At 40.1% G+C, this 17996-nt stretch overlaps 1 protein-coding gene and 1 long non-coding RNA gene across 3 annotated transcripts in view; one reads left to right on the top strand and one right to left on the bottom strand.

Moving 5' to 3' along the window:
- Window positions 1-3829: 3829 nt before the first annotated feature.
- LOC310750338 (uncharacterized protein) overlaps window positions 3830-17996 on the bottom strand; it is a 31100-nt gene continuing 16933 nt past the window's right edge. Inside the window, exons 4-6 of one of the 2 annotated variants that reach the window (XM_083588226.1) lie at window positions 17842-17983; window positions 17289-17364; window positions 11152-11879 (exon numbers count right to left, since the gene is read on the bottom strand). In XM_083588226.1, coding sequence (XP_083444352.1) covers window positions 11738-11879; window positions 17289-17364; window positions 17842-17983 — 360 coding nt within the window. In that variant the 3' untranslated portion in view covers window positions 11152-11737. Of the gene's footprint in view, window positions 4646-6313; window positions 6424-11151; window positions 11880-17288; window positions 17365-17841; window positions 17984-17996 lie in introns of those variants that run through there. The other variant, XR_014542061.1, reaches the window with a different exon arrangement.
- On the top strand, window positions 12848-17431 carry LOC310750357. The gene is made up of 2 exons (XR_014542067.1): window positions 12848-14152; window positions 17308-17431. It is a non-coding gene; the product is annotated as an uncharacterized lncRNA (long non-coding RNA).

The following is a 17996-nucleotide window of genomic DNA, read 5'->3' as shown; positions in this document are numbered from 1 at the left end:
GCTGAAAATAGAAAGCAATTTAAATATGCTCACAAGCAGACCAATATGTTTTTTTAAAAAAACTAAGTTATAGCCTGGTACAGCTGTAACAGAGGCTATTTAATATTTGGTGGACAGTTTGATGTTTGAGCTGTAGGTGGTGGTGTTGCTTTACTGGAACTCAAGTTCAATGCAAATGCACTCAGAGGGACAGAACAAGTGAAGAAAATAAAAAATAATAAACAACTTTCCATTTGCAGAAGACTTATGCTTTCTCAAGCACATAGCATGTTCCTTTAGGGCTTTGCCAGTCTGCCATGCTCTGGTAATTGAAAATAAACCATAGAACAGGCCAAACCTTCACATTTTCGTGGTATTGTTTTTTAAAAAAGAGAGACATTTGCTTCTTAGTTGATATTTAAGGAAACTGCCAATGAATGCTCTTTTAACCATGGTGCTAAACATTTTAGAAATTAAGATCCCATCATATTAAACATGAGTCTCTCTTGTCCTGTAATGCTGCTGTGTGTTAGGCTGAAGAAAGGCAGTAGTATTCTGGTTTTTGTTGTTATTCTGGAAGAGTTGAAGATGCTATGAAAGCACCATGATTATCTGTGTTATATGTACCAGTACTATTATCAGACTATGCCCCCATTTATGTATAAAAGATTGGCTTGGACCAGTAATTTAACAAAGAGACTGGTTTGTCTACTTCCGCAGTTCCTTTCACTACAAAATCCCATCTTACAGATATAAAACAACGGGCTTATGGGGGACCCCAAAATGCCAACCCCCCACCATAGATCTCTAGAATGGGTTTACAAAGAGTTGCATCTTGGCTGAAGGATCTTGACATCATGGTGAGCCATAGAAATTTTTATGTTTCTTTTGTAGGTCTAATTCATTTGTAGAAAATACATTTCTATAACGTGTATAACATTGGCTGGGTTGAATTGTGAGCTAGTTTGCAATAGGTTCAGAACATTATCTGTGCCACGAGAGACTTTGGGCAAGCCAAGAGAATTAGGAAGTTGTGTGTGTGTGTGTACCTTTGCCTGGAATACTGAAAGTTATATATCACTGCTGTATTTAGCCAACTGCGGAGGAAAAACTAATACTCTGATATAAGTGTCCAGAGTCAAAGAGATACAAACAGCAAATTCATTCAGGCTACAAAATACCACTCTAATTTTCACATATTATGAACAGGCAACATGTACAAAGTATCTTGATGGAAAAATGAATCTAACTGTACTGTGGTTGATTTTACCCATGAATACACTGAAAAGAATTGATATATGATGGAACTGTGGCAAAAGCAATTGGGCATAAAATAAGCAACGTTCTGTATACTCAACTGATTGATAATGGTTTGTATCAAAACCTAATAATGTTTATACTCATGTGAAATGCAGCTTAATATTCCATGCATTTTAGTACAACCATCACTGTATTTACTTGTTTAATGAAATAAGGAGCTTAAGACCTTTCTTCTTTCTCCTTTCTCAGGGAAAACTCAGTGGAGTGGAAGAAAAATGTACTCATACCATGTAATGGAATCACTTATTTATGATTTCAATTAATTTTTCATTATATGTTTCAAATTAGAAGTATATCCAACACCAGATATTACATTAAAAGATATCTGTACAAGAAAAAAGATGAAAAAGTGAATCTCAATTTAGATATAAGCACTAGAGCTGAATTTGTAAGTTCTGTTTCGGTTTGCTCTATTGTCAACAATACCTCTATTTCTCTACTGCATTTTTAAACTGCCCCTCGCTGTTACACTTATTTTTTGCCCAAGTCCAGGACATTAGAAAGAAGCATACAAAAGCTAGTTTTTAAGGCTCCTCATAAGCAGCACAGGGAATGATGTGATTCCTAAGTTTATCTGTTGAAGGTCAAGGACATTCTCCGACAAACTAAGCTTAGGCAAATGCCAGTGTATATGCTCCCTGTAGCACATATGTGAGATAGCATGGAGCTATGCAGTAGAATAAATTAGAAATATTAACTTGAACAAATCTACCTTTCCATTTCCCCCCATCTCCCCTCCCCTACCTTGCTCTTCTTTGGTATGTGCACTGTGGCTTTGGCTATGCACTGTTTCTGGGCTTTTCTGGACAATATGTTTCTTCAGCATACATCCTGATTTGCTTGCACACAGCTTACAGAGTGGTTAGACTATGTCCAATCTTTATTGAACATTTGTTCCAACTTGCTTACAGGGCAGTTACATGACAGTGAGCATTCTTCTTCAAGTCATCCTGATTTGCTTGCAGGGTGCTTTATATGTCTTCTCATTATTCATTCCTTCATCTCACACTTTTCAATGCCTTGCCCTCCTGCAAAATACTAAGAGCCCTGAGGCACCCTCTAGCTACATAAAGACAGGTATCAGCTGTGATCCAATAGCCAGCTATGTTGAGCACAGGCAGGGTTATGCCAATGCCAGCTATGGCACTGTACAGCTTGTATTTGAATTTCACAGCTCTCCATAGCAGACAAGGGGACCTGGTTTCACAAGTGTTACGCTGCATCAGGATCACTGTATTGATACAGTAGGTGTACCTAGGGGTTGGCAAAACCAGCCCCCATTGGGGGTGCAGGCCTGGGAGGGATGGGCATGTGCACAAAAATCTCCCCAGAAATCTGTCTCCAGTTACTTGTGTAAGGTTGCAAGTTTAGACAAGAGCTAGGAGCTGAGCAATAGGAGAAATGGCAAGGCGGTATAAAGGTAAACCATTGGAGACTATGGAGTGTATGACATATATGTGTGTTGCGACATGACACTGTTGTCAAACACCTGACAAGGTTCCTGTCCTTCTTGCACTGTGGCAGAAAGGCGTGTGATTTTGTTCGCCCTTCCTCCTGGCCTTGCTCACACTCCATACACTTCATATATATGGTTTGTATAAAATATAGTAATTTCTAATGTGGCTACCGCAGCAAAGTGATTATTTTCCGGGGGTGGGGTGTGTGCCGAGAACACAAAGGATCCCAGGTACGCCTCTGATTGTATTATGCTTGGTACGGAGAACCTTCTCTCATTTGGAGGTCAATATGGCAGTGTTAATACTTTGGGGCAGGCTTGCTAACAATAATTACTATATAGCATACTAAACACAAATGAATAGGGTGGCAACCAATGTTCATCATACTCACAGTAGATCCATTTAAGTCAAATAATTTAAGCGCAAGGGAGGTCTATTGCTGGACTAACATTGGATATCACCCATGATATTTAAAGATATCAGAATAACAAAAAATATTTCAGTACGTCAGATGTGAAGTGTTTCATTGGGTTGAGAAAACTCAGGAGTGCGAAGGCCACCCCGCTAAAGTCATTTGTCATCAGTGGGGCCAAAGATTTGTAGAGATGACAAGAGATCCATCTCTCTAACTTGCAATTAAGTCGGGCAGGGGAGAGTGATTGATTTTAAGAGCTGACCTTAATTTTTTGTTTAAAACGAAATCAGCCCCATGGCAAAAAGCAAATGAACTGCATTTTCAGTTTAATTAAAATGCTGACATTACAATGTAAATAATTGTGTTTTATTAATCATTTGCCTTCAAGCTTGTGACAGCAGCAATACTAAAGACAATTAAGTTGCTGGTGCTGAGTGCAATGCCTTAATAATTATGTGGCCAAAAAAAACCTTAGGAAAATCTACATAGCAATTAGTCTGTCTGTCTGAGCTTTTTAGGACTAAAAACAACTTTAAGCTAAAGTTATGCTCTGGAATAGACAAGGATACACTAGGAAAGCTAAACTACAGCACACAATTTGTGTGAATTCCATGATTAGATCAAATGATACACTGAAAAGTAATGCAGAGAGAGGCCCTTCCATGTAATTAAGAAAGATATCTTTATTCAGACAAATAAGAGTAAAGGCTTGGTAGCAGGCAACAGACTGCAGGAGTCAAGATTCAGGAGTTCTGGCATCAGGCAAGTTATTTGGAACTGGAGAGAAGCAACAATGGGAACTGCAGTTTTCAAAACAGAGGAGGCTGAAGAAGTAGCTATGGTACAGGTCTGAACCATGCCCAGAAAAATTATGTGTTTTGACACATTATCAACACTGATAATTGTACTAATAATCCAATTTAGTGATGCTCCATAAATGGAGTAGCAGCTGTCTTCAGATGGCTTATGATTAATTAAAGTCCAGCGCATTTGAGGAAACCTTGGTATATTGGTTCCCTTTTTGCTGCAGTCCACAAGCCAGCAGAACACAATGAAGATGATAATCTAGAAAAATGCTAGGGGCGCTAGCATTTTATTTGAGTCTTGTGCTACAAGAAAAGTAGCAGGTATTAAACTGACATATAGCTGAACAAATGAATTCAGAGTTTATATATTTCTGTCTGCAAGACCATGTTGTCAAAATAATTGTACTGGATCCCCCTGCCTCCTGGATGCTTTGCTTTCATTTGTACAGGAATCACAATTCAAAATAGTGACATTTTCCGCTGCCATCAAAATGTCAAAGCTTGGAAACATTCATTGTACAGGTAGGAAAAGGAAGTAGTGGGTTGGATTCAAAGGTGCTGTTCTGGATGTGGGAGGAATCTCTTGCTCACAGAAGGGCTACTTCTCACTTTGTGGTACAGCTTTGCATGAAGAAAAAATGGGGGGGGGGGGAATCCTGCTGTTCCACCTGTGGAAGTGTTTGTACAGTTAGAAGCATGATAACTGCTAAAGGATCTGTCCATTATTTCACTAGCATTTGCACAATTGTTTGCGTCACAGTTTTAACAGAGGATGCTAATATTCGGGGCACAGAAAATCTACCTGCCAAATTACAGGTTGCCCTGGGTTATATGGATACTGATAGTTCGTACGGTGCTTGTTGTACAGAGGCCCAGGAATTAGTTGTTTAACATGAGGAATTAATTCCATTCTTAACAGTTCAACTAAAGCTAGAATAAAGGAGGTCAAGCTGATCAGCCAATGATTATGTGATGAGGCTCTCTTGAAGCACTGGCTAAGTCAAAACCAAGAAAAGAAAGGCTTTTGAAATGACTGGCTCCTAATGCATCTGAGGTGAGCTCTACTCATCGTCGACTTAAGCTGAAGCGCTTGGATTTAATCTTGTGAACTACTGTTTGGAGAGAACAGATTTCCAGACACAAATAATCATTTACAGTGCTACATTAGTACTTTAGACCTGTCCTACGTGATGTAGCCAAACTGCATGTTAGTAGAGAATTAGGGCAGGGTTATTGATGCCCCCCCGAAACCCCCCCCCCAAAAATGCTGGTTTTGTTTTGGGCCAATGTTCAATACAAGTGTATAAGCAATGGAAACTGCCCCTGAGGGTACTTCGCAAGAGCAAAGGCCCATTCAACAACCAGGCAATTGCCTTCACAGGCAGAACCACCCTGGCTTATTACTCTCCAGCTTCACTGGGCAAGAGAATGAGTTTCTTGCCCCATTGCATCCAAGTAGTAACTCCAGAACCTCAGTCATGAATGGGAACTCAGTGACACAGCCATCAAACTCATTCCATTAAATAGGCTGAAACTGGAGTTTTGCAACCATTGTCCTGCATTGCTGCACACCCACTTAAAATAGGACAATGCATACATACTGCAAAAATTCTAGGACTAGAACCTGCTGCCAGAAGTTTTTTTTTAAAAAAAAAAACCTCACTTTGAAGCACATGTCCTTCCACATCATAGATATGAGTGCTTATAAGGTTCCTTGCACACATAACTGTTACCAGAAGTAGACCTACTAGGGCTCCAGGAAGCAACAGAGCCCAGGTATTATAAGTCCTCCACAGCAGCCATCCTATTGTTGGAGCAACACCTCTCTAACCAAACCCCTTGCTTTAACTCTTACTACCTGGCTGAAGAGCTCCCCTGTTCAATACTCCTGCCTTGTCTTCCTGTCTCTTTGCCCTACTAACTGCCTCAGAGAGTCTTTGGCCTGGCTCAGATGTTCTGCAGCTTGTAACCGTAGTTTCCTAATCTACATGCAATGGGACACAATGGTTAGTTGAACTCTTCCTGGCTTACCACTACATAGTAAAAAAGGAAGAGGAAGCATGCGCAGACACAAGGATTGTTCATATCTTAGCTTATTAAGCTGAAATATGAATGTCTGGCCATTGCCTAAATGGCTAGGAACAGCAAAATGAGATTATCAAAGCTGATAATCAAAGCTGATAATTTGTGGAACTTTTTGGGGGTAGATGGTTGCCCTAATCCAGCTTGGTTCAGGCAGCAATCAGATGCTGGGAGGGAAGGCAGTGTTTGAATGAACACCATCCCCCAATGACCTGCCCCATCAAGCGGCTGTGGTATTCATGCACATAACCCACCTGTGTGGAATGACTGCAATATGAAGCGGTAGCTCTGGCATGATGTTTTTCTCCCTCTGAATCTCCCACTCACTTCCTGTGCGAAGGAGGCAGCACAGAGAATTAAGGGTCTACGATAGGTTGAGTGGAGACGTATAGAAGCTATTATTAGCATTAGCAGTTTGAACAGTCAAATTGATGAGATGCTTGAGCAAGATGTTGGTAAATTAAATGCAATTAGCAACATTCTAAAACCATTCTATCGCTGATTTTTTAAAGGACATGTTTATTGCAAGGATGACCAAATGGAGCTAGAACTCAGAATGCTGTGCTGAATACCAATCCACCAAGAGAAAATTTATCTATTACATATTCGTAACAGGTTTGTGAAAAAGCAGATTATGCTACTGGGCAAAAAAAGTGAGGGGGGGAGATAAAACTGAGTGTAAATCAGAGCAAGATGAGGGGAGCTGAAACAGAACCTTTTAATTGCTTTCTGATAGCCTGGGTCAAATGCTGAATGTGATTGTTTAAAAAGCTAACACAGAGAAGTACAAGATCTTCTGTTTGATACTCCCTCCTGCTGCTCTTTGAATGGATGTGGAGAAGCTTTGAATCTAATTTTTTTAAAGAGAGGGAGAGATTTCTTAGGGTTACCTGCTTTTTCCTTTTTCCCTTTTTTAAAGATTCAAACATTACTTCTGAAAATGCTTCTCAATTGTAAAGCATAAGCATTCCTTTAGAATATACACACAAACACACAATCAGCGGCAATCACCCAATCCCAAATTACATCTAAGATTCTTGGACTGATTAACACAGAGAGATTATTATTATTATTATCATCATGATTATTATTTTGATTATCAGTCCAATGCAAAAGGAGCATGAAATTAACTGAAGGACAGATCCAGGTCTAGTTTATCAGCTGGAAGTTCCATTTGTGTGAAACAGCCACAGGGATGATATGGTGGTACCTTGGTTCTCAAACTTAATCTGTTCTGGAAGTCCGTTCCAAAACCAAAGCGTTCCAAAACCAAGGCACACTTTCCCACAGAAAGTAATGCAAAATGGATTAATCCGTTTCAGACTTTTAAAAACAACCCCTAAAACAGCAATTAACATGAATTGTACTATCTAATGAGACCATTGATCCATAAAATGAAAGCAATAAACAATGCACTGCAGTCACACAGTCAATTAGTAGCTGAACTGGGTTCCACACAGTCACACAAAAAAACAACAAAAAAGAGCCACAAAAATGCAAAATAAATAGCAAAAACAGACAGACCTCAGCATAACACTCAAAACAGTAGTGTGGCACTCAAATTGGAAGCGTAACACTCTAAATGGAGCATGTTCAGCTTCCGAAAAAGGTTCGCAAACCGGAACACTTACTTCTGGGTTTGCAGTGTTTGGGTTCCAAGCTGAGTATCAAGGCAGTTGAGAACCAAGGTACCACTGTACTTAAAAAAAAAAAAAAAAAAGAAGCCCTCAGAGAGTCATTTGCTATGCATTTCCACAGTTCCTTTTACAGTGACTAACTCCCACAAAGAAAGCAGGATCCACAGTCACCTCTGTGTCTAACTCTACCAACTCAAGGGATTAATTTGGTTAAATGTGCTCAGATTGTTTAGGGGAAGGAGCTGGGAGGCACAGCTAATGGCTTCTCTTCTTGGCAAGGAGCCCAAGGAGGTGCCAGGCTGGTGATTATTTTTTACCTTGCACTGGCAGTCGCTTGGAGAATGCATTTCCTTCCCAGTTTGGGACACTAGCCATTATTTTGAACAGTGCCCTTTTCCTCTAGCCTTTCAAGATGAAACTCCTTTTCCTTTTATTATGTTAACATACTATTTCTTCCTCCTCATCCTGGAACTCGCACCTCCCTTTCTCTACCTTCTGAAAGAGTGTTCAGGAAATGTGGTTCAGGAGCTTTCAGTACACTGTGCCTAAGGGCCAATGCACACACTCGCCTAACTGAATGGTGGAGGAGTGTGTGTTCTCGCATGCCGCCTCCTTCATGCACAGAAGAAAATGAGAGCTGCATAAGACCATTGTACAATCTGCCCCCTACCATAGCTGTCAACTGTCCCTTATTTGGCGGGAAAGTCCCTTATCCCAGCGCTGTGTCCCGCTGCTGTCCCTTATTGATGCTGTCCCTTAAATTTCCTGGGTTTCAAAGGAAGCAGCTCCTCTCCCTCCCTCCCTGCTGGCCAGGGAGGAGGGAGGCTCCAACTGTGTTGCTTGGTTGCGTTGCTCACCCAATAAGGAGTCTAAGAACAACTGGGGGGGTGGAGCTTGCATGCCTTGTGCGGATCAAATCAGCCGCGTTGCCTGGGGACTCGCCTTTGCTCAGTGCTTCCCAGCGGAGAGGTGATGGTGGTTTTCCTTGCTGCATCCCCTTTGTCGGGTTGCTGCGCTGTGGGAACCACCTTTTGAGGCTTCGTTTGGCTGTTGGCTGGGTTTTCTGCCTTTGGCTCAGAGGGGCTCATACCTGTGTTCGGAAAATCCCTTATTTTGTCTGCTGATCCCTTATTTTCGAGGCGGCTGGTCCCTTATTTTCAAATCTGTAAGTTGACAGCTATGCCCCCTACTCCTTTCTGAACTGGACCCATGAAGTTCCTGGGTATGGAGCATTCATACCCCACATTACTTAGAGTACTCAAGTACTCTGGCAGCCATTTCTGGGCCAGGGAAAAGAATTATTTGCACTTTTTATGATTATGTAAACTCTTTTCTATCTTATTGTATTTTAAATATACTGTAAGTTGTCTCGTGAACTTTGCTTAGCAGGCAGAGTATAAATGCTCCAAACTAACCAACTGCTGGAAATGGAAGTTGTCTCAGTAGGAGGCAGGCTCACATTTTCAGGAGGCCCTTCTGCAAAGATGGAATGGCCATCTGCCAGGGAGGCTGGCTCTGACACTGAGCTGAGGCTGGACTATAAGACCCTTCCAATTCTGTTTTTTCATTGGGCAGTCCAAGGTTTCCCCAAAATGAGGGCCACGGTTCTGCTTGTTTTGCACTGAACCTATATACCCTTCAAGTATCCCTATTTTCCAGGGACATACCTGATTTAGAGAAGCTGTCCCGATTTCTGATTTGATCCTGGAATGTCCCACTTTTCCTTAGGATGTCCCTATTTTCACTGGAGAAATATTGAAGGGTATGAGCCTACACACTGGGGCATAATGAAAAAACATCTCTTTGGGTCTAGGAAACTCTCTCACTGAAGCAGTTCATTAACATTAAATATTCATTTGGATAAAATAAAACCCCTATGCTAACTACTAATGGTAGTAATAGGGTCCTTGTCTAAGTCAGATTTCTGCCCTTCTTGTCAGAAATAATCTCTTTTTGCTGTCACCTCAGTCACCTCAAATGTTAGCATAGATAAAATGGTATTGTATATTAAATATTGTGTCTTGGGTCTTAAATATTGAGTCTGTTTCTCAATATTTATGTGAACAAGTCAGGGTTTATCCACATTTGAACATTATTTAGCTGTTAATTAATTTTCCTCCCATGTGAATTAGACCAGAGTAGACATACTCAGATACGTCTGAATTTGTATATGAGAAGCAACTTTGGTCTTTTCTGTTCATGTCAGTAGGTGCTCCCTTTTCGTGTTTGTCCCTGCCTCCTATTTTTTCATGTCCATAGTGCTGACAGGGCCTGTGTGCAGATAGCTATGCAACCTTGCTTTTAAAAAACAAAAACAAACCACCCAAGAACTGTGCAAAAGCAAACAGGCAATTGTAATTTTTGTTGTGTAGCTTTCTGTGCAAATCTGAGGGATCGAAAGAAAGAAAAAACTTCATCTTCCACAGCACATGGGAAATAGTTATGAGCAACAAATGGAAAAGAATTGGAAACATTGAGGAAGTGACTGCAGGTGCAGCAGAACCCGGTTTCCCCCAGTTTATCAGATTATTCCTGTAGTGGGTAAACCTGAATTTACAGGGGAGAAACAACAAGGCTGGTGTTGTTTGAAGGTAAAATCATGTGGACTATGCAAATTATATTGGAACACAAACAGCTATAAACACACAGTCAATTCCAGTGTGGACAAGCCCTCATTGAGTTCAACACGTGTTGTTGGAAAAGCATAATACAAATATTAACCCAAATCAAATATTAAATCAAATTGTTGGTAATAAGGTGAAATATAGGCATTTATAATTAATATGTGCTTTTTGGTTTCTATTTGAATTACAAATGGCTCAAGGCAAAACCTGCTTTAACCTTCATGTGTGAAAACACTTTTACATTGCTTCTGGAAGATTCTCCAGCTTCCATCAGAAGTGAAATCAGAAATCCCAGGAGCCTCTACCAGCCTTTCTCAACCTGTGGGCCCCAGATGTTGTTGAACTACAACTCCCATCACCCCTAGCTAGCAAGGCCAGAGCTCAGGGATGATGGGAGTTGTAGTCCAACAACATCTGGGGACCCACAGGTTGAGAACTGCTGCGTGACAAAAATGAATAGAGACTCATGACCACAGCATTGCTTTCTTTCTGCTTTTCCCTCGGAGTGCTGTTGGGATGATAGGGGCTCTTCAGGAGGGATTTATTCAGGGCAGGTTTTTGAAGCCGGTCAGAATTGGCTTTATTTGATGCACCCGATGTGCCTACAGGGAATTAATTTGCAGCACAGGGCTTTGTAATTTCATGCTAGAACAGCATAAAATGGAGGAAGAACAACTCATCCAGAAGGAGGAGATTATGTAACAAAAGCAAAGAAGAATCTGTAGTGACATTAAAGATCCTTTGGAACAATCTTCTTGCTAGTTCTGTAATTCTGTATACCCCTCTAATTGGTTTTAAACAAGAAGCTGATAAAAAGAAGAAAATAACCCATAATTAATTGGCTTCAGTTCCCTAAACTTATTTGAACAATAAATATATTTCAACTGAAGAAATGTATCACATCTTGTACAAATTTATTATGATTAGACACCACTCCACACATACACACCCATAGCGTTTCTGGCTTTCTCTTTAAGCACATTACAACTCTTGGCTGCTCTTGTGGTCTATACACGACCCAGAAGTCTTTGCTGCTACTGAAGGCAAATTGGGTTTTTGAATGGAGACCTGCAACCCAACAAGTGGCACCTGTGTAATACACATTTTGAAACACCAGCCTGCCACATTTGCATTTTACATGTTTAACTTTACACCTCACCTAAAAGAACAGCCCTGCTGGTTCAGACCAAAGGCTTATCCAACACCCATCATCCAGTATGTGAGAATGCTGTGAGGCCAACCAGATGCCCATGGGAACCCCACAAGCAGCACATGAGCTCAACACCACTCTCCTCCTCATGTTCTTCAGCAACTAGTTTTCAGAGGCATGTTGTCTGTGATACTGGAGATAATATATCATGTCTAGTCTCCCCAGATTGGTTTATCCTCCACGAATTTGTCTAATCCTCTTTCAGAGCTATTCAAGTTGGCAGGTGTAATCTTGTGGCAGCAAATCCTGTAGTTTAACAATGCTCTGTGTATATAGGCACTTGGTATCAACTGTCCTGAATCTGCCAGCTTCGTTGGAGGACCACAATGTGGTACAAACACTGTGCCTACTGGGGACAGAGATAATAACAACAATAATAATTTATTATTTATACCCCGCCCATCTGGCTGGGTTTCCCCAGCCACTCTGGGCAGCTTCCAACAGAATATTAAAACAGTCTATTAAACATTAAAAGCTTCCCTAAACAGGGCTGCCTTCAGATGTCTTCTAAAAGTCTGGTAGTTGTTTTTCTCTTTGACATCTGGTGGGAGGGCATTCCACAAGGCGGGCGCCACTACCGAGAAGGCCCTCTCCCTGGTTCCCTGTAACTTGGCTTCTCGCAGCAAGGGGACCGCCGGAAGGCCCTCGGCACTGGGGAAAGGACTGCATGCCTTCAGAGGGAGGGACTTTATCCTCAAAATGATAGGCCAAACAACCAGAGCAGGTCTACCCTGCCTCCCAAGGCCCGTTCCCACCAACACCATCATTATTATTATTATTAATTATTATTATTATTACAATATATTTTATTAAAGATTTCTTAGTTTACAAAAGATATATATGCATTGTCTCTTTTTTCAAGTTGTGTTTTCTGCAAATCTGTTTCATTTTTTTGTGAGACATTAGTATTGCATGCAGTAATAGATTGGGAAGAAAAGAGGGGGAAAGAGGGCGGATGGTGAGTGGGGTGGGGTGGGGTGGTAATGCTTCTATTTTTCTACTTAGTGTATGTGTGGGGTTTTGTGTCAGTGTTACTTGCTGGACTATTATTTGAGGATGTAGCAGAGGCCATGAAATAAGACTTCTTTGCTGCCTTTATTGCCACATGGTAGATGGGATTATGTGTTCTAACCAGTGCTTCATTGGCCTTAGAGTGAGCCACTGATCATAACATGGAGGCAATGCCTTATCAGGTGTCCAGAGAAGCCATGAAAGTGAAGACGATGCATGTGTGAAAAAGAAGCCCATCAGAGGTGCATGTGTGTTTGTAAATATGAAACTATCAGTAAATACTCGGGTTTCAACAACATGCTTACCAGTTGCACACTGATGGTACATATTGCCACTTATGGCTAACCCCATATTTCCATACAGTTCCCTTTGCTATCTATCTGCTTTGAGAGTTTCAAGTGAATGGTACTGTTGGTTAATCATTATGACATCAGAGTGATGTGAAGGTATAAGTAGGGAAGAATTCTGAACAAATATCTTACTCTTCCCGCTGCCTTCACAATATTCCCTAAACAGGCACGCATAAGTTAATGAATGGGGAATTATCTAAGTCAGGGATATGAAGCCTGTCAAACAGCTGCAAAACGGCATTCTCCAAATAAGATGCGATTAAAAGAAAGAAACATTGTTCAGGACCTGAACAGGAGTATAAAAGACAAATCGCAGTCCCTCAAGAAATGGGTGGAAGAACTGGATAGAGATGTGGAGGTGGTTATGAGCCTGATAAAAGAGAAAGAGGAAAAGATTAAGAAATTAGAAAGTCGTAACAGGAGCTTGGCACACATCAATCGAAAACTAGGCACAAAGAGGAATAATGCCATCAAGGTTTTTCAGCATCAAGATGATAAACCAGGACCTGCCTTACAGAGTAGAGAAAGCAACGAGCAGGCCAATGTAATTCAAGCCAGAAGAAAAGAGCCTCATTTATCTACGAAGAAGCCCGATTCTCATTTGGCAAGGACCAATTCTGACACAGAAACAACGATAAGAGACCCTGCAGAACAGTCTGAAAATATTAGGGGGGTACCTGTACAGTATCAAACTACTCCAAAGTTACCAGAGGGAAATGAGAGAATGAGTGCTGAAGACTTACTCATAAGGCCTAAACAAGCCAAATTGTCAGATTACCTCTCCGATCCTTTAAAGCTTTTGCATGCAGTTTTACTTTGCGTTGGACTTTGCACAGTTTTCATACTATTATATACGTACTTCTTCAACAATAACTTCATAGTTAATAGCCTTCTCCTGCTGCTGAATGACCAAGACCTTGCAGAACTGATACAATTTTTTTCGCCATGCCTTACTTGGAAAAATAATGGCCTAATGCCATTTTAAGAATCACTCTTCTCAACCTTCTAGGAACACCTAAGATTTATTGCCACTTTAAAAAGCAATATGTACTTTAAATTTATAATTTCCTTGTATTAAAAAAAACCCACTCTCCAAAAGTATGTCATCTGATTCTTTAACTATTTTGCTAACACGAATTAAGAATTTCAGCAAGGTTTGTTCTCCTGTACAGAAGACATCACTAAAGAAAGGCTGTAGCTCAGAAGTAGCGCAAGTGCTTTGTATACAAAAGGACCCAGGTTCTGTCCCCAGCTTGTCAAGGTAGGTTGGGAAAAACTCCTGTCTATGGAGCTAAACAGTACAAACTGAAAGCATTTGCTGACGATTTGGTATTGACACTACAGGAGCCAGAATCTAGTACCAAAAGAGTACTGGAATTGATTCAAGAATTTGGACAAGTAGCGGGATTTAAGTTGAATAAGATGAAAACTAAAGTCTTAGAGAAAAATCTAACAGTGATGGAGAAAGAAAGGTTTCAGAAGGAGACAGGGCTAACATTGGTTAAGAAAGTGAAATACCTAGGGGTTAACATGACTGCCAAGAATGCGAATCTGTTTAAGGATAACTATGAAAAATGTTGGATGGAAGTGAAAAAGGATTTAGAAATATGGTCAAACCTGAAGCTATCATTGCTAGGCCGAATTGCTGCGATAAAGATGAATGTATTGCCAAGGATGTTGTTTTTGTTTCAAACACTGCAAATATTAGATAAAATGGAGTGTTTCAAGAAGTGGCAGAGAGATATCTCTAGATTTGTCTGGCAGGGCAAGAAACCTCGAATAAAATTTAAGATATTAACTGACGCTAAGGAAAGAGGTGGATTTGCCCTGCCAGACTTAAAACTTTATTATGAATCAGCCGCTTTTTGCTGGCTGAGAGAATGGATGCTTCTTGAGAACACTGATGTGTTGGACTTAGAAGGCTTTAATAATGTCTTTGGGTGGCATGCATATCTGTGGTATGATAAGGTCAAAGCACATAAAGCGTTTAAAAACCATATTGTCAGAAAAGCACTGTTTAATGTTTGGATAAGATATAAGGATTTGCTTGAGAATAAAACCCCAAGGTGGCTGTCACCAATGGAAGCGAAGGCTCAGAAAAAACTCAATATGGAGGCTAAATGGCCGAAATATTGGGAAATTTTGGAACAAGAGGGAGACAGATTAAAACTGCAGAGTTTTGAAAAATTAAAAAATAGAGTGCGAGATTGGCTTCATTATTATCAGATAATGGAGGCATATAATTTGGACAAAAAAATTGGCTTCCAGGTGGAAAAATCAAAATTGGAAACAGAACTGTTAGATCCCAAAATTAAGCACTTGTCAAGAATGTATAACTTGCTGTTGAAATGGAACACTCAGGATGAAACGGTGAAATCTGCTATGATTAAATGGGCACAAGATGTTGGACATAACATTATGATGGCTGACTGGGAACAGTTATGGACCACAGGTATGAAGTTCACGGCATGTAATGCCTTAAGAGAGAATATAATGAAAATGATATACAGGTGGTACATGACACCAGTCAAGCTTGTGAAAATTTATCACTTGCCCGATAATAAATGTTGGAAATGTAAAGAGACTGAAGGTACATTCTTTCACCTTTGGTGGACATGCCCAAGGATTAAGGCTTTCTGGGAGATGATCTATAACGAAATGAAAAAGTTATTTAAATATACCTTTCTGAAGAAACCAGAGGCCTTTCTCCTGGGCATGGTCGGCCAACTGGTGCAAAAGAAGGACATAACCTTCTTTATGTATGCCACAACCGCAGCAAGAATACTTATTGCAAAGTATTGGAAGACACAAGATCTACCCACCCTGGAAGAATGGCAGATGAAGGTGATAGACTATATGAAACTGGCGGAAATGACTGGCAGAATCCGAGACCAGGGAGAAGAGTCGGTGGAGGAAGATTGGAAGAAATTTAAAGACTATTTACAGAAACATTGTAAAATTAATGAATGTTAGAATGATGTTGGAATGAACTTATGTGATTCTAGCAAAAATGTAACGAAGATTTAAGAAAAATACACTGTTAATTGGTGAAAGGAGGAAAAGTAAACTTATATTAATATCAAGATAAATTTTCAGGATAAAAATTTGAAGAGAGGGAAAGGATTTGCTGAAATGGATAATTGACTCAGAATACAAAAAAGGGAGGTGTGAGGAGGTCAGGGAAACAAGCAAATGAAAGACAAGTTATGGGAAGGTTCGATTTGTTTTTTTGTTTTTTTAATTGTTTCTATTTTTCTGTTTTTTATTGTGATGTGTTGTTTTGTTTTTGTTTAATTTGGTGTTTCTTCTTTTTTCTTTTTGTAACCTTAAAACTTCAATAAATACTATTTAAAAAAAACAACAACTCCTGTCTAAAATCCTATACAGCTGCTGGCAGTAAGTGTCAGTGATACTATGCCAGATGGAGCAATTAGCAGACTCAACCTAAGGCAGCTTGTTATATGTTCCTATTTTCATATTATGTACCATGCCAATTTAGGTGTTTAATGCTGCAATCCTAAACCCACCATTTGCTAGAGATCAGGCCCCATTGAACACAGGGTAACTTACTTCCAAGTAAACATGGATAGGATTATAATGTTACAGTGCAGTACAGTAGTTGCATGTTTACTCAGAAGTAAATTCTGTTGTATCACTTGGGCTTATCCTTGACTAGTAAGTGTGTTTAGCGTTACAGCCTTACAATGTGATTTTGAGAACATTCCAAGACATCTTAAAATTGTATATGCTGATGATTAAGAATGCTAAGAAATAGAAGGAGGGTAGTTCTTTAATTCTTCCAGAGTTTATTTACCCAGGGAGGTAGACTGGTCAGGGAGGGAGGAAGGATGCCTGCTCATGCTACATTAGGTTTCACCCATCTTTTGCTCACATTAGCTGCTCCGGTCTTTACTTCGGGCCTACCCAGAAAAGTATGAGAAATAAAATGGCTCATATATATATTCTAAATATACTTGCCAAAATTTACCAAATGAAGCCATCAAAGCCATGTTCAAAGGGGTTTCAGTGGGAGACCTCATTTGCTTTTGGAAGAGGCTACAAATACATTACTAATGTCTTTTCAAAACTCTATGCATACATTATTCAAAATCTTTACAATAATCCTGTAAAGTTGGTCAGTATTATTATCTGCCCATTGCAACTGGAAGACTGAAGCATAGTGCCTTGCCTAAGGCCACACACCTATGAGCTGACACCAGAGGTGAGCTCTGAACCAATAGTTTCCTATGTCACAGCTACTCAGAATTAGCCGTTATGCCATGCTTCCGCTATCATGACTTATGTAGCAATTTCACCTCATGATACAGGAAATGAATATTTGTTCTAAAAATCAATTTAGGAGTCAGGAAGCTGTGAGTCCAAAGTCTGGAATTAACCTATTCTCTTGGTTTGTAGGAGGCGGATCAACTTGCGAAAGGCTTAGATTTTCTTCTCTCTCATTTGTGCTGGAAGCTAGAGGAAGAAGGAAGAAAAGTCACAGAGTTTGCTTGGATTTGTGAATAAATGTTTTCATTGCGGACATTTGGCCCAGATGTTCCATATTTGCACTAGGCAAGCTAGGCAAATGTGTTTCGTAAGTGCTTTCAGAGCACATTGGCAGATTTAAAATCAACTGAAATAAACAGATAGCATTTTGCGGCAGGCAAATAAAAATCCTAAAGATCAACATGGCAACCAGCCAAGTGGCAGCCAAGTTGAAGCTTCAGAATTGTATCTGACATTTATGTGTAAAGCAGATACACGAAGCCTGCCAGGCAGAGGCCTGTAGATAAACAGAAAACTGAATAAACAAGATACAGAAAATGAAAACTTTACCGTAGGGAGGGGACAAGACAGATATGCCATTGGTTTGCTTATATGGGGCAATGTAGCCCTGGAGTTTAGTAACAGTAAGCAATAATAATAATGAATTAAAATCCTGCAACTTACTGTGGTTCCTTTCAGGCATGTGGTCATGAGAAGAAGGTCCCCCATGAAGTAAACAGAGAGAAGAATCATCGGGGAAAATGCCCAGATTACAATGACCAATGAAACTATGAAATTCATTGCCATAGGATGTTTCTGTTGATGACTAGGATGGAAAA

Source organism: Podarcis filfolensis, assembly GCF_964270895.1.
Source record: "Podarcis filfolensis genome assembly, chromosome: 1".
NCBI classification, from domain to species: Eukaryota; Metazoa; Chordata; class Lepidosauria; order Squamata; family Lacertidae; genus Podarcis; species Podarcis filfolensis.
The sequence above is the reverse complement of the archived record's forward strand: the minus strand, read 5'-3'. Positions and strand labels throughout refer to the sequence as shown.